Raw genomic sequence first — 19,152 nt, 5'->3', positions numbered from 1 at the left:
TCATGAGTTTAAATCTCATTAAGCTCCAAATGTTCTAGAGACATGGCGACTGTTGAGGGCTGTTCTTCCGACACGCCCGAGAAGTGGGAATCTGCAGACAGACAGACAGACAGATGCAGTGTCTGTCTGGCTCGGTGAATGTATCTTTCTCCTGTTACTGTACATCAGACCTGAGGAGGAGTTGGCAAAGGAATCAAAGCAATCAAGACCAGTGCCAAGGCACGCGAACACGCGCCCACGGGCCACTACAACACACAACTGTAACGTTAGCATCCCCATCTGTCTCACACTACTGAAGCATTGCTAGCGTGCTGCATGACTGGACCTGCATAGTGCTGTCCACTCTGACCTCTCTCAAAAGGGTATAGATGACTTTGGCCACAACAGGTATGTCGTACTCTCTGCCAGTGCTCAGGAAACTGTCTGGAACAGCCCCGTAGATCATGAAGGATTGACATTATTATCAGGCCTTGGGCCAAAAACACAAAAGGTTAATTCAGTCTGTGTGACCTTACTTGACTGTGTTCACAAAGAAATATCTAAACATTTGCGCTATTGTTCTCTTCCAGGTTCAAGTCAGATATTTATCAAAGATTAAGAGTTAAGAGATTTGAGTTAACTGACACTACACTTTATGAAGACGAAGCCCAAAGAAGTGCTTCTAATGCATGTTGGGCAGGTTTTTGTAAGAAGATCTGTGCTTGCTTCACAAAGTGTTTAAAGGAGAACTCTGGTGAGTTTTCACATAAATCTCAGTTTCTCGAGGTCACCTAAAGCAGTCAGGCAGCTACAGCACTAGCACTCTAGGGGCATGAACATGGCATGAATATGCCCCCACATCACCACAGCACTACCACTCTAGGGGCATGAATATGGCATGAATATGCCCCCACATCACCACAGCACTACCACTCTAGGGGCATGAACATGGCATGAATATGCCCCCATATCACTACCACTCCAGGGGCATGCATATGCCCCCACATCACCACAGCACTAGCACTCTAGGGGCATGAACATGGCATGAATATGCCCCCATATCACTACAGCACTACCACTCTAGGGGCATGAACATGGCATGAATATGCCCCCATATCACTACAGCACTACCACTCTAGGGGCATGAACATGGCATGCATATGCCCCCATATCACTACAGCACTACCAATCTAGGGGCATGAACATGGCATGAATATGCCCCCATATCACTACAGCACTACCACTCTGGGGGCATGAACATGGCATGAATATGCCCCCATATCACTACAGCACTACCACTCTGGGGGCATAAACATGGCATGAATATGCCCCCATATCACTGTAGCTGACTGGAAGCTGCAACTGTTGACTGCAGCAACTCCAACGAGGTCATTTTTCTCTGTACCAATAGTACTCAGTGACCTCGACAGTGTCTTCAGTGGCCTTAAGAAAAGGAGATCTATGTGAAAAATGGTTGGACTTCTCCGATAGGTCTGGTTTTCTCTGCCCCATGACACTGATAAAGATCCTACAGCACGTGCTGAGGGTCTCCAGCAGTCTGAAAGACTACAGCACTAATTCTCAGTCACATGTCTCCTCTGCACGGTCCCATGGCTCACACAGCACAAAGACCTATTTGATAGCTGATCCCTGTACCTACAGTATATAATGAACTATTTATTATACCATCATTTTCCAACTATTAGCTGTGGCTTATAAATCATTGACTTTGCACAATTTCGTCAGCTATGAGCTTAATACATGGGGGCCAGTTAATATGGTATTAATATGGTTTTGCTTCTTTTAACTTGCATAAAACACTGTCATGCGGCTTATGGACAATGTGGCTAATACACAGGAAATTACAGTAGTAGGCTATATTTATTTTCTTTTAATTCTATTTCTTTGCTGTAATGTCTCCTTCAGTGTTTTGGATGCAATTCAGGTTGCATACTGTTTAAATGCTGACGCACCCTGCAATGTCAAACTTTGATAAATTAATTATAATTTAGCTAAATCTAAATCCAAATCCTACCCCATCTCTGCACCTGACGGGGTGTTTCCAGACTGCAGAGCACTTTGAGACTGTAGTGTTAGTGTTAATGCTGCTGTGGCCAGTCTTAGTCCTGTCACATGTTGCTGCATTGTGAGGATACTTCAGAAGTCATCTCAGCAGTGTTGCTTCCACAGGGGTGGCACGGCGGCCGCCTGCAAAAGGTCCTGTGACTGGCAGGGGTGGCATGGCGGCCGCCTGCAAAATGTCCTGTGACTGGCAGGCCGGCGCTCTTGTGGCTTCAGCTCAGATGCTTCACTTCCCCTCTACTCCACAGTGCTGATTAACAGCGTAATAAATCAGATAAAAACCCACAAAAGGGGACGGCAGCGCCTGGAAGCTGTGTGATCTTATCTAAAAAAAGCCTCTGTCAGCTCTCTGCCAACTCTGAAGCAGCATCAGGAGGATGAGATGAGATCGCCCATCAGATAATAGGGGGAGAGAAGTACAGGCTCTTATCCTTACAGTAGTCACTTCTGTTGGCATCTGTCCAACACTAACAGCCCAATAAATCCAAACAGAATCATTTGCTCAGTGCGGCGGAAGGCCGCAACACAACTGATCAGCCAGCAGTGCTTGTTTACCTCAGTTCACCTTCTGCCAGGTCATGATGGATATGCAACACTCTCAGTTCTCCCATCATCCTTGGGGTGGGAGGGAAAGAAGGGCTTAAATTACGAGCGACAGCCGAGGCTCCCCTGAGGCATAATGCTTCTATTTTAGAATGGCTGGGTGCTGCGCTGCTGCTGCTGTTGCTGCTCAGTATCAGTCGTTAGCCATCAGGGTAGCTCTGATGTCAATGTGTTCTGGAATGTGGCGGCAAACATTCCCCGTTGACCTTGAGTTGATCTTTCTCCCTGGCTGGTCAAAGCGAAACGAGGCAGGTGCTTAGAACTTTTGAGTGAAAGTTCCAAGCCATGCTTAGACAAACAGGGGAGCCGCACAGCAGCCGACTCTGCCCACAGAGATGATTTTGTGAGGCTGTCAGCAGTTGGCAGAGGCTCTCTCAGCAGGCTTTTGCTGCAGGGGAATTAGCCTCTTTGCCAAGCCGATACTGAATAACCCAGACAGGTGGCTGATAAAAAAAACAGTGTCATTTAGTGGTGCCACCTCCTCACTTCTTCACTGCAATGATTTGTTTACCTCCGTTTATAAGCCGTCTGTATGTATCTAAACAGTGAAATATAAGTAGAAATATATCGGATTATGTCGATTCAATTCAAAGAACTTATTTTTCTGTTAGGAACTTCATGCGTGAAAAGCATCAGTGCATATCCACTCCACCAGACACACACCTAACGTCATATACAAAGCCCTCACAGCACACACGTACAACATACCGCACCTATATAACACCGTAAACAACACGTGGAGCGTGGCGACACATGTAACATGCCACGCACATACAACATACCCCACCTGACAAATTGTGAGCTGAGAATTATAAGGTTCTATCTCCATTTTGGTCGAAATTGAGTTTTTGACATCATCTGATCCATTAGGTGCTTATTAATGCCTGTGTGGTGTTATTTTTGTAAAAAAAAAAAAAAAAAGCTAATTATTAGCAAAATAAAAAGGTACTACAGTACAGTTTTGCTAGCTATATAAAACGTTGATGCTCAATATCTCAGAACTACCCTAAACGGAGATAGAACCTTATAATTCTAAGCTCACGAAATTGCAAAACAGCCATATAATATCAAGAGTGGACTCTTCAATAGAAATGGCCGTGCAACTGTACACGGTCTACAACTCAATCTTTGTAATGAACTTTTCATGACCGATAAGATCAACAGACCCTTTCATTACTCAAAGCAAGCAAGTGATACTGAGTGTGTTTTCACGTCTTAGTCCTAATGAGATTATTAAACCCAAACAACCCAGTCATCTGTGCTTTCACAGTGTCCCATTCTATTGCCCTTGTGTCCCATTCTATTGCCCTTGTGTTAAATATACTGTGACGGTGTTGCCATGTTTTCTCACCAGCAATGAGACCCGACATTCCACCAGTTAATTGTTATTATCACATTCTCATAGCTCAACAGAGAGACTCTGGCTTACGCTACGTCCACCTAAGACAGCAAATGCTCAGAGTATGACCCTATTTCAATGTAAATACAAAGTCCTTTTAGAAGAGAACTATCTGGACCCAATTAACATTCTATACATTACATGACCCATAGTGGGTGGCACTGCATAGACTGGGCCAGAATGTATTCAGTGAACACAAAGATCATATTATGGTTGTCATATGTTTGGTTGATCTTATGGCTGTTATCATTCCAATAACTAAGAATTATAACAGACACTTGACCTTGAATTAGTTTTGGCCTTTAGAGACTATGCGTGTTCAAATCAAGCTGCAAGCCAAGGTTTAAAACACCTGAAATAGACCAACATAATGTACAGAATGCACAAGAATGTAGGAAAATTAATCACACTTTCTGAATGGAAAAATTCAAAACTAGTTGCAGTGGCTTTTAATAATAAATCAAATGATAAATTCATACCAGATGCCGGCCTGAGGGCAGTTCCTGAACCATCTCCCTGTTTCACTTCCTGTTATCTCTTCTCTGTCCTATCAAATATAGGCCTGAAAACACCAAAACAACTAACTGTAGCTGTAAGTTAGTCTGGTTTTCACCATACTAAACTCAATCTTTTAAGATTGAACATTAGTCTGGGGAGGCTGCGCTTTGTTTCTACTGCACTTTGCGTCGCTTAAGTTTCGTTATCGTCACGTCACCGGCAAATAGCGTGCCAGGACTAGAGTATGGCCGTCTCTGATTGGAGCCAAAGGTTCTGGCAGTAAACAGAGGATATAGATCTCTTGGTTTCCAGCCTGAGCTGCAGGGAGAAATTCAAATTCCCCGGAAGTTCAAGCAGGGTTCGCCCAGCCTAACTGTAAGTAACTGAACAGTACAGATGATCAATCTCACTACACTAAACTGTTTATAATAAAAATCCATCTGAACCATGTCAACCTTTAATGGATGAGGTCGTCTGCCCTTGGATAGACACATGATGAACTCCCCCAAAATGTCCTCCCAGCCTCTTCGGATGGTCTTTTTAATTCATGTCTGTGGCATCCAACCCAATCTCACTGCCCAAAAGTTATAGAGACCTCTCTGTGCTCACTAGCGAAAACATGTCGGTTAACTCCTCAGGTGGTTTATACACAATTATCCACAGCTAAGAGCCTAAGACGCAGTTCTATGTGTCTGTGCAAGCTCATCACGTCGGCACACTTGTTTGTGCCAGTGCTTCATATTCAAAACAACTTGGCATGTGTTGGTGGGTTGTTGCTTGGTTCACAGAAGCACTGCTTTATGAAGGCGGTGACAAAGTATCAGGGAAGCGTTTGAGGATCAACTTAACAACATGCTGGAGGCCTCTCTTCAGTTGCCAGCTGCAGCAAACCTGTGTAATGACCCTTGCTGCTGCTGCTGATAGGGACAGGCCACACTGCAAAAGCATCGCAACTTTATCGATCGCAACTGTTATCTATCTAGGAAAAATAACAAAACAATAAAGTATCTATCTATCTATCTATCTATCTATCTATCGATCGATCTATCAACTCAGAGCTATAGGCTCAGATGGAGTGTATATCTCAAAAGATGCACCAGCCCCCCCTGACCATCTGAGCTGATGATGATGATGATGCAGACTTGAAGCGAGCAGTCAAGTTGGAGTTGTGATGAACTATACTAGCTTGAAAGAACTAATGAAATCAATGAAGACACAACAACAATTAAAAGCTATTTCTAAGGGCACCCTGTACAGTCCACAGCTGCCACATTAAACATCTGCATCATGGGTCTAAAATAGCCACCACATGACCATAAAGTGGGAGACTTTTGCCTATCAAAAAAGTGTAGGCTATATTGAGGGACACAACATCCGCTTCAGCTGATCAAACACACACACACACACACACACACACACACACACACACACACACACACACATTCATTAAAGATGTACGTTTAACACAGTCACATTCCTGCATTTTTAAGCGCACAGTAGCCTACATCAGTTGCTAAATATAGGTTGCCTACTAAAGACAGCCGCATCTGCAGTAGCCTAGCAGACTACAGAGTGCGTTTAAGCGGATAGCCGAGGTGCACTCAGCACTCTGAAGTAGGCTACTCACTCGAATACTACCACAGGCCATGCGACAGGGGGTTACACCTGACATTTTAGCAGCGCAATGCGATAATTTGCAAGGTGGCAATTATCCCTGTTGACCTTGAAAATGTTTGCATTACATCGTCAGCCTTTGGGCACTGTAGTCTTTTGAAGTCTGCACCTGCACGGATTCGGTCGTCACACAATTGACAGTTGATTGTGATATACGGGCACAGTGAAGTACCGCATCTAATTTATGTTCAAGGTCTGTTAAAGGTAGAAAGGTAGGAGACTGGATGTCAAGTCTAACGTCTACAAAATGTATGCTACACATGATACATTATGCGGTAGACAATTGCAACAGGATCCTTACACAAGTGAGAAAAATGAAAATCTACTCACGCGAAACAGTTGACTCGCTGCTTCACATGTTCCCACGCGTGTGCGAGAGTGCTGCTTACAAAGTTTATAGGTTTGTTTTCTCTGGCTTCGCTTCAGCACTGCAGGCGACCCTCTACCAAACTCAAGCTTCACTGCACATCAGAAGGCCGTACAAGTCCGCATTACCAAGTTGCCAGTTCTAATGTCGACACTGATACAGATTTGATCTGGTAACATTGATTTTCACTGACTGGCTGTGGACGATGTTGGGCGAGTGAAGCATGTTAGTTATGCACGTCACTGTGGACTATTGTGTTGATTCTTAAAGAGACAATTAGCTTTTTAGACGAAATACCAGTCTGTTTGGCCTCAGCGCAGCAGTGTGTTGTGGCTTGTGGGAACAGTGCACTTCTAGTTCAGTGGATGAAACACTGCACAAGTTATCAGCAGGGTAGGACCGACATAGCTCTCGTTGTGGGGTGTATTTTAAACTATATAGGCCTAAGATACAGGCCTTATTTGAAATATTCTGAAGCTAACAATTAATGTAGTAGAAGACCTAGCAGTTTATTTCCAAAATACTGTAGAATGCACATAAAGTGCAGTCCAATGCAAAAATGTAATTTTCAAAATAATGTATTTGTGCATTTATGCTGACGCTTGAAAAACTGCAGTTGTTTTTTGTAAGGGAAGGCCTTAGTAAATTAGATTAACTTGCCTGATGAGAAGTGTCCTTGTGTGGCAGCTGAGGCCTGCAATGGGGCCCCTGAACAGATGTTGTGATGTAAACTACAGTATTTACATTTACATGTATTCACACTGAGCTGACACTTTTGTCCAAGGACTTCCAAACAATAGAGAACTATCAGGTAGCCTTCAGTGCGAATAAGGGACAATAGTGTGGCCTAATAACAATCAGTGCTACCTTGCATAAGAAACAGAATGACCAGATCTGAGTCCAGTTAAGTCAGGGACGTAAAAGAGATAGACAGAAAAGAAGAATGTCATGTTAAGTGTGTTTAGTTGTTAGTGTGTCAAGAGAGGAGGTGTTCTTGGAAGAGCTGGGTCTCCAAGAGGGTTTTGAAGATCGATAGGGACGCCACTGCTCTGGTAGCCACTGCTAGCGTGTTCCACTATCGGAGAACCACAGATAAGAATAGTTTGGATTGCCGTGAGGATGCGGATGGCCGTGGCAGGCAGTGTTCTTTGGGTGTGGAACCGGAGATCACTTTTGTAGGCCAGCTTTGGTGATTCGAATTTGATGCCAACGGCTACAGCGGCTGACAGTGGGGCTTGGAGGCTCAAAACAACTCCATCCAAACCACATGTTCCCGTCAACATATAAATAGGCTATGATGCTCAACGGGAGTAGGCTAACAGGTGTGAGCCCTAGTGGTGTGGCTTTTTTTTGTTGTTGTTGTTGACCTATCACACGCACAGACACAAATAGATCACAAAACAAGAAAGTGACAAGTATTAGGGGGTCAGACTTCTAACTGTGACATGGCTCCTGTGGCTGTGTGTCTATCCTCCTGACTATAGCTTTGGGGTCCTTTGAGGCCATCAGAGTAATTATTTTCTCATCACTTTCACATTTCTGGAAACTGTCAATAAGTTTTCAAAACATCAGATTCATAAAATAATGGGACAATGACAAGCACTTCTGAATATGTTGACATACTATATACTGACTCAACAATACCTTGCAGCTACACAAGAAAATCTGGCTTATATTTGTTGTGGTTGTAGTTAGTTGTAGATTCCATTTTTTTTCTGACACAGAGTAGAACTACATCTTATCACAATGCCTGAATATCATATCCAGAGCTTACTTAGTTAGAGCAGGATATCAATAGAGGATTTGCTCACTGCATTTCTGTATTCTTATAGGCCTAATCGGATGTAGCCTACATGAGATGAGATGCACATGAGAACCTCAGTACTTTTCCAGCACTCCTTATGAGTCCTTTTTTGTGTAAGCAACGTCAAAAAAAAAAAAAAAAAAAAAGGTCCTGTACAAATCCCCTCTATAAGGTCTGGTACATACTCTGCAGCTGGATGCTTTCTTAGGTCCTCGTGGGTGTTCTCCCACATCAGTCTCTCATAAAATGGGTGCGGAGCCACAACGAAAACAGCACAATAGTGCTTTGTTTCATCAATATCTGACCGTCAGTCATTCGTGTCAGGTCACACTTTACACATTCACCCTATGAGCTCAAAATATCTTTGTATCAGAAAACACAACATTACTCAATACGTTCTCAGGCCTCTGGCATTGGGGCATGTGGTTTCTCACGGCATACCTTAAGGCTTTAGCAAGCTAATGCACCCCCTAACCTGAGAAGAAAAAAAGGTGTAGTAGGCTAATCTATGGTGACGCAGCACGGGTTCCAGGCTGACCCATATCAGCCAAACTCATTCAGTTCCCTTGAATAATTAGCATGTAACTTTGCAGAGGATTAGCCCTCCTTTTTCAAACTCCTGGGGCTAACTGCCACGGAATGTGAGGTCTTGACCTGATTACCCAATCTGCAGGACACACTTGCTCAGTCTGGAGATTTTTGTCAGCCATTGCCGGACATTTCAGACAATGGCGTTAGCAGTTCATGTGTTCAGAGGACCAGTATTTGATTGAGGTGCTTACTGTACGTCAAATGAAAAATGTTATATATTCCTGTGCATGCTATGCATGTCGTTTGTACTTTGCATGATTAATTACATATCTATTTCACATTTATGCTGTTCTATAACTATCTAAAAAATAGATTGTTTAGAAATAATAAGAGTAGCCTACTCAACCCACAGCATATGGATCAAGATTCCCAGCTGAAAAGATAAGTGAGCATGATGAACTAATGTTTTATTGGAGGACATATAAACTCTATATGGTTGCAAGATATCCCATTATTATTATTAGCATAACCTTTATTTATCCAGAAATAATACTCATTGAGATTTTAAAATCCTTTTTTAGGATTTTGAAGTGTTCTGCATGTCAAAGACAGGTCAAAATGCAATACACGCCACACAATTACAAACAAAGACAACCATGTAACATTTAAGATGGGAGACAGTTGGACAAAGTTGCAGACCAAAAAGAACAATAAGAAAATACTTGGCCTCTTTTGTGCAGACTTGTGGTAGCCCATGGATTCTGACCAAGATTATCCCAATTTATCCCCTTCCAGGTAGACTCCCTTAAATGTACCCAGAAAAATCAAATGTTGGCCACTAGTTTGCCATCACCGTAAGTCTCCTCCACACATGCTATTGTATGGCTTTCTTGACTCTGAATGACTGCTATATCGTTCAGGTGTTTCTTGATGATTATGAGATGACTCTGCCTAGGAGTAAGAATGGACTAAGTACAACACAGTATGAGTTAGCAGAGGAGTGTTTGAGCTGTAAAGAAATGTAGTTTTGGAAGTGAGATGTCATCAAGGACGTTGGTCTATAGCACCTCCTAATGGACAGCAGCTAGAAAATTGTGTGCAGGTCATTTGCTTTTTACTTTCCATGTGAGGTTGTGAGTTATTACGTAAAACTGGGGGAGGCCAACTATGACATGTTTATGTTTTTCCACTTGTGTGTTAGAGATACCAGACTTTTTTCTATGGAATTTTAAAATCCTTGTTTGTAGAACTAGAACAGCTGATGTTGAGTTGTTTTTAATTTCTTATCATTGTCAACCATCACTGTCCAGCTAAACAGACTGCAATGAAATATCTGCAACGAAATGCAGATATGCTGATACCATTGGCATGTTATACTATTTGAAAAATAAATATATTTATTTGAAAAATAAATAGATTTATTTGAAAAATAAATATATTTTTCAATTTCAGAATATGTTCTGTGCAAGGTATATTTCAATTATCACTAAGTAGGCCTACAGCATATTTTTGCTGCAGGTCAGTCTTTTCTAAAAGCCCAGGATAGTGAACAGCATGTTGGGCTTGTTGAGCACCACATATGCTACATCACTTCATCTGACTTTCAAACCACAGCAATGGACTCATAAATATGTGAGCTTTTCTGGATGTAAGCTAAGCAGCTCATAGGCCAAGGCCAAGGTGCACACACAATGCTCAGGTTACTAGACACGTATCCAAAATCTGTGTGCGCCACCTGCTGACTATAAATAGGCATAGCTTCACAATGAAGATGCAAGATTGCATCTCATTCTATCTGTAGAATAACATAGGCTCAGACCGTTGAAGAGGTGTATGTATGTAATCTATGTGTATAATGCCAAGCGCTTACCATGAACGTATGCAGTGAAAGTAGTTTACTTTTACTTTCAGTAGTTTACTTATTAACTTTTTTAATGCACGTTTTCCGAACATCTTCTGTCATTACGGTAGATATTTATTGCGCATGCGTGTAGTTGTCACAACATGTCTGCGCCCTTGAGAACACATGAAAATACAGGACTGAGCAAAATACTGCAGTTAATTGAGCTGTTACAGAATGTATCATTGACAGAACATAAATATTTTCATGGCTAATCTCACTTTCAGGTTCCGATCAACAGCTGTGGTGTTTATTCGTAGTTTTGAGGAATAGCCACAAGAGTAGGTCGATTATGCCTCTTTATGGTAAATGTGGGCTCGGTCGGATTACGAGATGCTTTCTGAGTCGGGTCTCTGACACCTGTCATGCTCCCTCCCTAGAAAGACTGTACCACAGAAATATGTGTGCAAGGCAGCAAACGAACAGAAATGCACCTCACAGTCTCTCGATGTTTGGGCATATGATAACGCTTCGTGGTTTTCATGTGTCTCAGTCAGTATTTCTGTCGAAGATTTTATCAGTGGATGAAATCTTTTCCAAGCCATCGTTGCAGGAATACTTGAAGAAAGTGGAAGATGAGTATGATGTTAGTTTGAAAATCATAAACACGATGGAAGATCAAAGTCATGGCGAGGAGGAACTCAGTCAGAACAGGATCCGAGTCTCGGATTTAACGCCGTTGGTCCAGCGAGTCAGAGACCTCAAATTAAAGCAGAAAGAGTTTGAAGAAACCGAGGCTTTACTTAAGGGTGAACATTTTGATCTGATTGATTATGTCATAACGTTACATCCTTGTCCAAGATGACCTGTGCACTTAACATGTTTTGGAATGTGACTACATGCTTGTCATTTCAGATAATGACCCAGAATTACGTGAACTGGCAGAAATGGAAAGAGAGTCTTGCCAGACAGCTATTCAAGCCCTGAAACAAACGGTGAGCCTATATGCTACAGCACTATTTTAATAACAGTAGTTCCAATGGCTCCATTATCACAAGTACTTGACACATTTGCAAGTAATATCCCCCTTTACTTTCAGATCCTGTCTCTTATCATCCCTGCGGAGGAATCAGACATGAGTGACCTCGTCCTTGAAGTCACGGCCGGGGTTGGAGGACAGGAAGCAATGCTCTTTACCTCAGAAATGTTTGACATGTACCAGAGCTTTGCTGCCTTGCAAGGATGGGGATTTGATATACTGGAGTACACATCCAGCGAAATAGGTCAGCAGGAGCCAACATGTAATTTGGTGTGAATATAAAGAATTGAAAGGGAGGATGTTTACAGACAAGGACACAGAGTTATGAAGATGAAGTGAAATTATGAAGATGGCAGTAATTTCATCATCTAAAAAGACACTATCCTAAAACAATAGGAGAAAATATTAGATACATTATACTGCACATGATTTGTTCTTGAGAGGCCTCTTTATGATAGGCATTTTAAATTGACAGATGATGTCAATCTTGTGTGTGTGTGCCTAGATTTGATCTGATCTGATTTGTAAATTGTGTGTGTGTGTGCCTACATCTGATCTCTTTATTGTACATGGCTTGCCTAGGCATTGCCTATTTGGTATAGTCCGGTTATAACTCCAGTCTGTCCTTGGTGATGGGGTAGTGTCTGTGTGTGTGTATCTAGTATAATCTGGGGAATTACATTCATCTAGAGTGCTTTAGACATACAACACAGCGGGTCATCAAGAGTGAGACTAAGGCTGGGATTATACTTGCCGTTAGACCAAGCGTAAGCGTATGCGCCCGTGTGCGACCTGCTGTGTCCTGTGTACAGACTCGCTGCAGCATTACGCACCTTACTGGAGGTCTTCACCAGGGGGAGACTAGTAGCCTAATATCAGATGTGGATGTGGCCATGTGCCATTGTTTACTCTCATGATTGCCCCCAGCTTTGATGTCGATAATGCATCTTGCTGTCACTTTCTTTTGGCAATAATCGCCCCCTACTTTCTTGTCAGTATTGCATCTCGCGGACGCGTCGTGTTCGCTTGCGACGACGTGCACGACCGACGCACCAAACGACCGCAAAATACGCGAGGCAGCCATGATGCGTACACGAACGCGTTGTCTACAGCAAGTCTAAACGTGCCTTTAGAAACCACACACAATGGTGTGCTTTTATCAATACCTGTGTCCATATATTTATTTGTTTCATAGGTGGAATGAGGCATGGGAGTGCCAGCATCAGTGGGCCCCTGAGCTACAAGAAGATGAAGTTTGAAGCTGGAGTCCACCGCGTGCAAAGGGTCCCCAGAACTGAGAATAAGGGCCGCATGCACACCAGCACGATGACCGTCGCAATCCTCCCTCAGCCCACGGAGGTTGGGGGATCATTCATCACCATATTGATCTGACTCTATGTTTTCATTCCTCTACCTCTACCAAAAAGAACCATGTGAATACAGGGTATCGAAGCAACAGATGTCTACTGAAAACACAATTTCATTTTATATCAGCAAAGGCCTACTGGTTGAATGTTTGGAATGCTGTGTTCAACTCAGGATACTCCTGTTGTTAGGTCTGTGTTGCCATATTTAGCTGACTATAAATGTTATTCTGATTTTCAGATCACATTTACAATTCAGGCAAAAGATCTCAGAATTGAGACAAAGAGAGCAAGTGGGGCTGGTGGACAGCATGTCAACACAACCGACAGCGCTGTACGAATCGTCCATATCCCCTCAGGTGAGGAGAGGGATAATATGGTTCAAATTTCAGAACAACAAATCTGCTACTGTGATGTTTTGCTTTGTGTAGTCTACTCGGCATAGCCATAGAATGACAGTCAAATTTTACAACAATGAAAGCTTAGCATCTTTTTAGAAATGTGTCCAGGTTTGCCTTTGCATTTCAAGCCAAATAGAATAGCAATGTGTGTTCTTGCATAGGAGACTTTCTTTGTAGTTTTTAGTAGGCTAATCAATTAGGGACTCTTTGGATTTCTAGGAGTGGTAGCTGAGTGTCAGCAGGAACGGTCCCAGATAAAGAACAAAGAAACTGCCATGAAGGTGCTCCGAGCCAAGCTTTACAGCATGAAGCTGGAGGAAGAGACAAGTAAAATATACCAGACACGTAAACTACAGGTAGGCCTGTGAAGTTCAAGAGTCAGCCCTTTAATTTACTATCATTTCTAGATAGGCCTATCTGTTACCTGTGTATGCAGATCAAGTAGGCCTAGTGCTATATTGGTGTAATGCTTGTATTGCTATTACTTTGATAAGCTTTTGTGTGTATCTTGCGTTACACCATATAAGTATATGTTAAAGCTTTTATTCAATGACTTGTTTTAGATTGGAAGCAAAGGGAGATCAGAAAAAATCAGAACCTACAATTTTCAACAAGATCGCGTCACGGATCATCGTATTGGGAAAACGATGCATGATGTCCGAGGATTTCTCTTGGGAGAGGAATTATTAGAAGAAATGAGCTTGTCTTTACAACAGTTCTCTGAACAAGAAACACTCCTGGACCTTTTGGGCGACAATGACAGCTGACTTACTCGTCACCTTCTCCGTGGACTCGTTTGACTGTAGGCTACTGTAGTGGTCTTCCTCCCGCCCAATGTTTTGGACTGCTTTGATTTCCGGTAATGCACGGATTTAAAACTATTCATTTTAAAACACAGGCATCATGGCACCGTGCCCATGGTCTATAATGCATGTTAATGTTTTGTATCATGCAAGAAGCTGTTGAAATGCAACCGATAAATAAAAAGACTTTTTCAGTCGAGAGTGTGTTGCCACAAGATAACTTCGACAATACTATGTTTCTTAAAGTGCATAGGGTGTTAAGCTGTATCCACTTCTTACCGCCAAACTTTTAAACAGTTTAAATCAGCATTTCTTGACATGTTTATTATTTGCCTCCTTTTCTGCCACTTCAAGCAGTTCAGGCGCATAGCGTTACGTTATAACGTGGTGACATCAGAGTTGCCCCTGGCCATACTGGAATCTCATTGGTTACTCTCTGTTTTCAGTCTGTTAAAGGTAAAAAATTTGGCTGCTTCTCATTGGCTAGTGTAGTTTGTACGCGGATTTCAAACCTTTTCTTAACTGGCGCTTTTTCACCATTCTCATTCAGTAGGTCTGTGTTTGCCGCTAAATTCTTTATGTGGACACTATACAACAAAATATCAGATGAAAATCATTCGCGGAAAAAGAAAAAGATCGTTATCTTGTGAAAAGGTAAGAGTTTGTGAGAACTTTGTGCAGGTTCCACTTCGTTTTCTTGCTATATCATAGCAAACGAGGATATCTTGCATAGGTTGGTCTTGAATGCGGAGGAAATCCCTCCAGGAGTTTGGCTGGCTTGTTGTGTTGATAACTTTAGTTTTAGTTAGTACATTTTACTATTTTGTGGAATTCGAAAACGGTTTAATGTTTAGGGCCTGTATCGTAGCCATACTAAGCCTTAGCTATTTTTATTGTCATGGTATGAAAGTTATGACACGAGTTAACGTTAGCAATCTTAGCTGGTAAGATGGCTAGGTGGCTCAACGAGTCATGTCAATGTAGGTTACACTAGCAACATGTTGCTTAAATGGCTGTTGCTAGTTAGCCAAAACCTCAGTTTTTCCATGGCGCGCAATCCATAATTTGGTGTATAGTTTCAGTTGCAGTTGATATTGACATTGTCTGCATCTTTTGGACCAACATTAGCACCGCAATATTATCTACGTGGAAACTAAAGCGTTGTCATAAATGTTAACTTTGATGACAAGCTTACACTTATGGGCACATATAGCAAGTCACACTTTGTACTTGAAATGGGTCGCGTGCCAAACCTCATGTTTAGCTGAATTTACACAATACATAGGGAAATGTTTAACGTGGTTTGGTACTGTTTATTTGGTAGTTAAACTGAGTTGGCCTTAAATATTTTGGTCTTTTTCAATTACCCTTTACGTCTGAGTAACTAAACGTTAGAAACTGTTCTCAAGGATAGCCTTGTCTGATTCGTTAGGATCCTTTTCTTACTAACAACAAGTGTATTTTGTAATGCATTTAGTCTTAAGGAGGTAAACCCACTGTGATTTTGTTTAACGTTATATTGATGTCTGAACTCACTTTTTTCCCTCCAGAATACGGAAATGAAGTGCCCCCTGTCTGCGGAATCCCTCGTATCGTGTTGCACGGAACAACGTGTAACCAACGCGGACGAACCAGACCACAATTCCTCTCCCCGAAAAAAATGTGTACTGGTGTCTGTGAAGCCTTTACCGTCTCCAGGTGTGTCGAAAGTAACTTTTCACTTTGACTCTGCTATTAAGGGCAAAGAAAACAAAGAATGCCCCACACCAGAACCTCTTGCCAGGACATTACAGGACGAGACTGAGAGAGGTGATGCACATTCACTCATTGAGGACAGTGGCTATCTGTCTCTTCAGAACAGCCACCATGAACACCATAACGTGGACTTTGGAGAGCCCTTCAGTGAGGGACTGGAGGAGAGTGGCTCTTCTGTCTTCACTGGAGACAGCACACCAGACACAACTGGGCAGTCTGCCTCCAATCTTCCCATTCTGAGGTTTCAACAAGAGGTTTGTCGCAAGTTGTCAGAGAACTTTAAAAAGACACAGAACTATGACTGGTCAGTCATAAGCAGACTGGCAAACAACAGTGGCCTACAGAATGTCATTGGTGGGAAAATGGGCCTGGAATGCCTGGACATTCTCGGCACCCTGATGGAAAGAGACATGAAGCACATTCTCCGCAGGATACTGGGGCATGTCGAGGACTCAGACTTAATTAGGTATGTGTCGTGTCAGTTCACAGAATCAACACTGTCCTGACGGTCCTGTCGATTCAGAGCAGCGTTTCGTTTGTGTGTGTTTACAGTGTTACAAAAAATGCATCTCTAAATGAAGTGCTTCTTTGTTCCTACAGTTGTAAAAAAGTGAGCAACACTTGGAGAGACATCATCCATCAAGAACGCTCAGCATTGGAGCGCTGCATAGCAGCTGAAAAGAGAACACCGGTAAGGAACACTAAGGAAGTCTTTGTTGCTTAGGAGATATCTGACGCCAGTTATATGCTAATGGCCAGATGTGTATGCAATGTTAATGACCTGGACAAGGAGGGGAATGAGGTGTGGAGAGGCCTGCTGGGCAGGTTTCTGTGTTAAAATCCCATTCAGTATCCTCCTCCACTCTTGTGTGCTAGAGTGAATACTTCCCCCACCCACACACCCACCCTGTGCTAGCTGTTGTGATCTGGAGGTCTTGAATAGTCTCTCTCATTTATCAGCAGGAAAACAGACCGACTGGTTCCCTCACGCGAGACTTCACCCCATCCAGGGTGGCGTTTTCGTCCATTCAACACACAACGTCCACCCCAATGAGCACCCCAATCAGGAAGACGAGCCAGTTCCACAAATTCCAAGAGGTAAGGTCTTGCCTAGGATTATCTCTCTGATGTGGTTCTTCAAACACACACAAGAGTTACATGCTCTCCTAAAGCAACACTATACAACAACAATTTGCCCCTTTTGGGGGTGTGCAACTACTCCATCATTTCCAAATTGATTGATTGTGTATGGTCGTGTAGAATGCCCTCGATGTGTACTATGTAGTTTTATTAGTAGTTTACACTTTATTTCAGGCTGGAACACGCTGAAAATGTAGGGAAACTTACAATTTCCCCCGTTTGGAGGTGTTCTTTTGTCACTCCATAATTTCTAAATAGATTGATTGATTGGCATCCAACACGACCATACACAATGTTTGTGAACTTCAATACACCTGGATGTGTGTTATGGAGTTCTTTATTCCTGGCTGAAACACACTGAAAATGTAGGGAAACCTTTGAGAACATGACATTGTTGACTATCGCTAAAGGATCGCATATTTCGTGTTCGTAAACATCTAGCAGAGCGAACAAGGCTCTTGGTATTGTTTGCCAACTTTGCACACCTTTTATAGTTGGCTAACTCGAAATTGTTTTGTAGTGTTGCTTTCACTTGGCCTATACCTCCTCCCCCAAGCATATTTGGACAAAAAGCAAGCAAATAAATGAAGCAAAAATGTAGCTAAAAGTCATAACATTATTGATTATCAGATTACCGTAAAAGCTGCTGCCTGCCTGTTGATTGAACGTGTTGCTTGTCCCTTCCATAGGCTGCCAGCACTCTAAAGAATCACGAGGGGTTGAAGCCGTGCAGGCAGTGCAGATCGCCCGCGCGCTACGACGACGCCATGAAGCGTGCCGTGTGCACCAACGCCAACTGCGCCTACGAGTTCTGCACCCTCTGCCTGGGCGCCTTCCACGGCTCCTCGGCCTGCCGCACGCGCGTGTTGGGTAGCTCGTGCTCTCGCGGGTCCCGCGCACCCGTGCCCACACACCTGCCCTGCAGCAAGCAGAGCAAGCGCAACGTTCGGAGACTCTGACACAGCCAAGGACGCGCACACGCACACGCACACAACTGCACAAAAGGGAAGGGGAGTTAGTGTGAGCAAGCTGCTTCACATCAACTCTGGTTTTATTTTTCTTAACCACAACACATGAAGTCTTTTAAAGATTGTTTTAAAAAAAAATCTTCATGTTCTCCATTTTCATGTCTCTCCTTGGTGACAGTCTGAGGTTGGCCACTATTGACTGAACAATGTGCGGTTTGATGTCAATGATATTGTATATAAAAGGACTATATTTGTAAATACAAGAGAGAATTGATATGAAAGTTTTATAATATAAATGTCTTTTTATATGTATGGTTCCATCATATGGAAATGTATGACTGTAAACTGTAAATATTTGTTTGTTTCAAATAAAATATTTGTCATTTTAAAGCTCTGACCTCCTTTGCAATTCCAAAGTTATTCCCTAGATGGTGCCATACTGCCAAGATCTGGGAGGGATATCAGGTTCTATGTCGCAGGTCATTTTATAGGCAATTTTGCTTTCATCCTGGGTTTTCTGAAATAGTTTTGATCTACCCAAATCAAGCAATTATAATAACTAGCTGATGGGCTACTCCTTGATTTTCGCAAACAGTTTCCTAATCTTTTTGTCAGTTTCATGTATTTGATCTATATCTTGAGTCTATAAAAGTGTTAGTGGCGTGGGACTTAAGATACATTGGGTTAGATTAGAGTGACACTTCATCAAAGTGCGTGCACTATAAAGAAAGAAATTCGGCATGGTGACCTGAAAAACGAATTGTGCGAATTACACTTGACTTTAATCTCTCTTTTCAAGTGCACTGGTTGAGCCCATAATGCATTGACCCAAATGACGGATCGCTGGTCACACGGTGTCCTGCCACAGCCATGTCATCTTTGTAAGTGCTGATGGGTCTCGAATG

At 42.6% G+C, this 19,152-nt stretch overlaps 2 protein-coding genes across 3 annotated transcripts in view; one reads left to right on the top strand and one right to left on the bottom strand.

Moving 5' to 3' along the window:
- slc29a1a (solute carrier family 29 member 1a) overlaps positions 1-6,808 on the bottom strand; it is a 35,408-nt gene extending 28,600 nt beyond the window's left edge. Inside the window, exon 1 of the mRNA XM_062519441.1 lies at positions 6,566-6,808. The gene's annotated coding sequence lies outside the window, so the exon portion shown is untranslated. The remainder of the gene's footprint in view (positions 1-6,565) is intronic.
- Positions 6,809-10,937: 4,129 nt separating this feature from the next.
- Positions 10,938-18,644, top strand: fbxo5 (F-box protein 5). 2 transcript variants are annotated; one of them, XR_009936227.1, is made up of 9 exons: positions 10,938-11,586; positions 11,693-11,772; positions 11,877-12,060; positions 13,012-13,175; positions 13,422-13,539; positions 13,801-13,937; positions 14,145-14,840; positions 14,935-15,038; positions 15,935-16,088. XR_009936227.1 is itself a non-coding variant. In XM_062519755.1 (5 exons), exons 1-5 carry the CDS (start codon positions 14,991-14,993, stop codon positions 18,236-18,238), a joined length of 1,218 nt encoding a protein of 405 aa, XP_062375739.1. In that variant the 5' UTR covers positions 14,878-14,990; the 3' UTR covers positions 18,239-18,644. The 2 variants fall into 2 exon arrangements, 1 of the variants encoding a protein (XP_062375739.1); XM_062519755.1 differs by lacking the exons at positions 10,938-11,586; positions 11,693-11,772; positions 11,877-12,060; ... (2 more) ...; positions 13,801-13,937; positions 14,145-14,840 and adding exons at positions 16,740-16,830; positions 17,100-17,237; positions 17,969-18,644 and having other exon boundaries at positions 14,878-15,038; positions 15,935-16,605.
- Positions 18,645-19,152: the final 508 nt, after the last annotated feature.

This window comes from Sardina pilchardus, chromosome 18, assembly GCF_963854185.1.
Source record: "Sardina pilchardus chromosome 18, fSarPil1.1, whole genome shotgun sequence".
Taxonomy (NCBI): Eukaryota; Metazoa; Chordata; class Actinopteri; order Clupeiformes; family Clupeidae; genus Sardina; species Sardina pilchardus.
Note: the sequence above shows the minus strand (reverse complement) of the source record. Positions and strands in the feature narration are given on the sequence as shown.

What these genes read in the sequence shown, in the direction of transcription:
- fbxo5 (XM_062519755.1), top strand. Translation starts at nt 14,991, where the DNA reads ATGAAAATCATTCGCGGAAAAAGAAAAAGATCGTTATCTTGTGAAAAG. An exon ending in CAGCTGAAAAGAGAACACCG is followed by an intron (nt 16,831 to 17,099) that starts GTAAGGAACACT and finishes CTCATTTATCAG; the next exon opens with CAGGAAAACAGACCGACTGG. An exon ending in AGTTCCACAAATTCCAAGAG is followed by an intron (nt 17,238 to 17,968) that starts GTAAGGTCTTGC and finishes TCCCTTCCATAG; the next exon opens with GCTGCCAGCACTCTAAAGAA.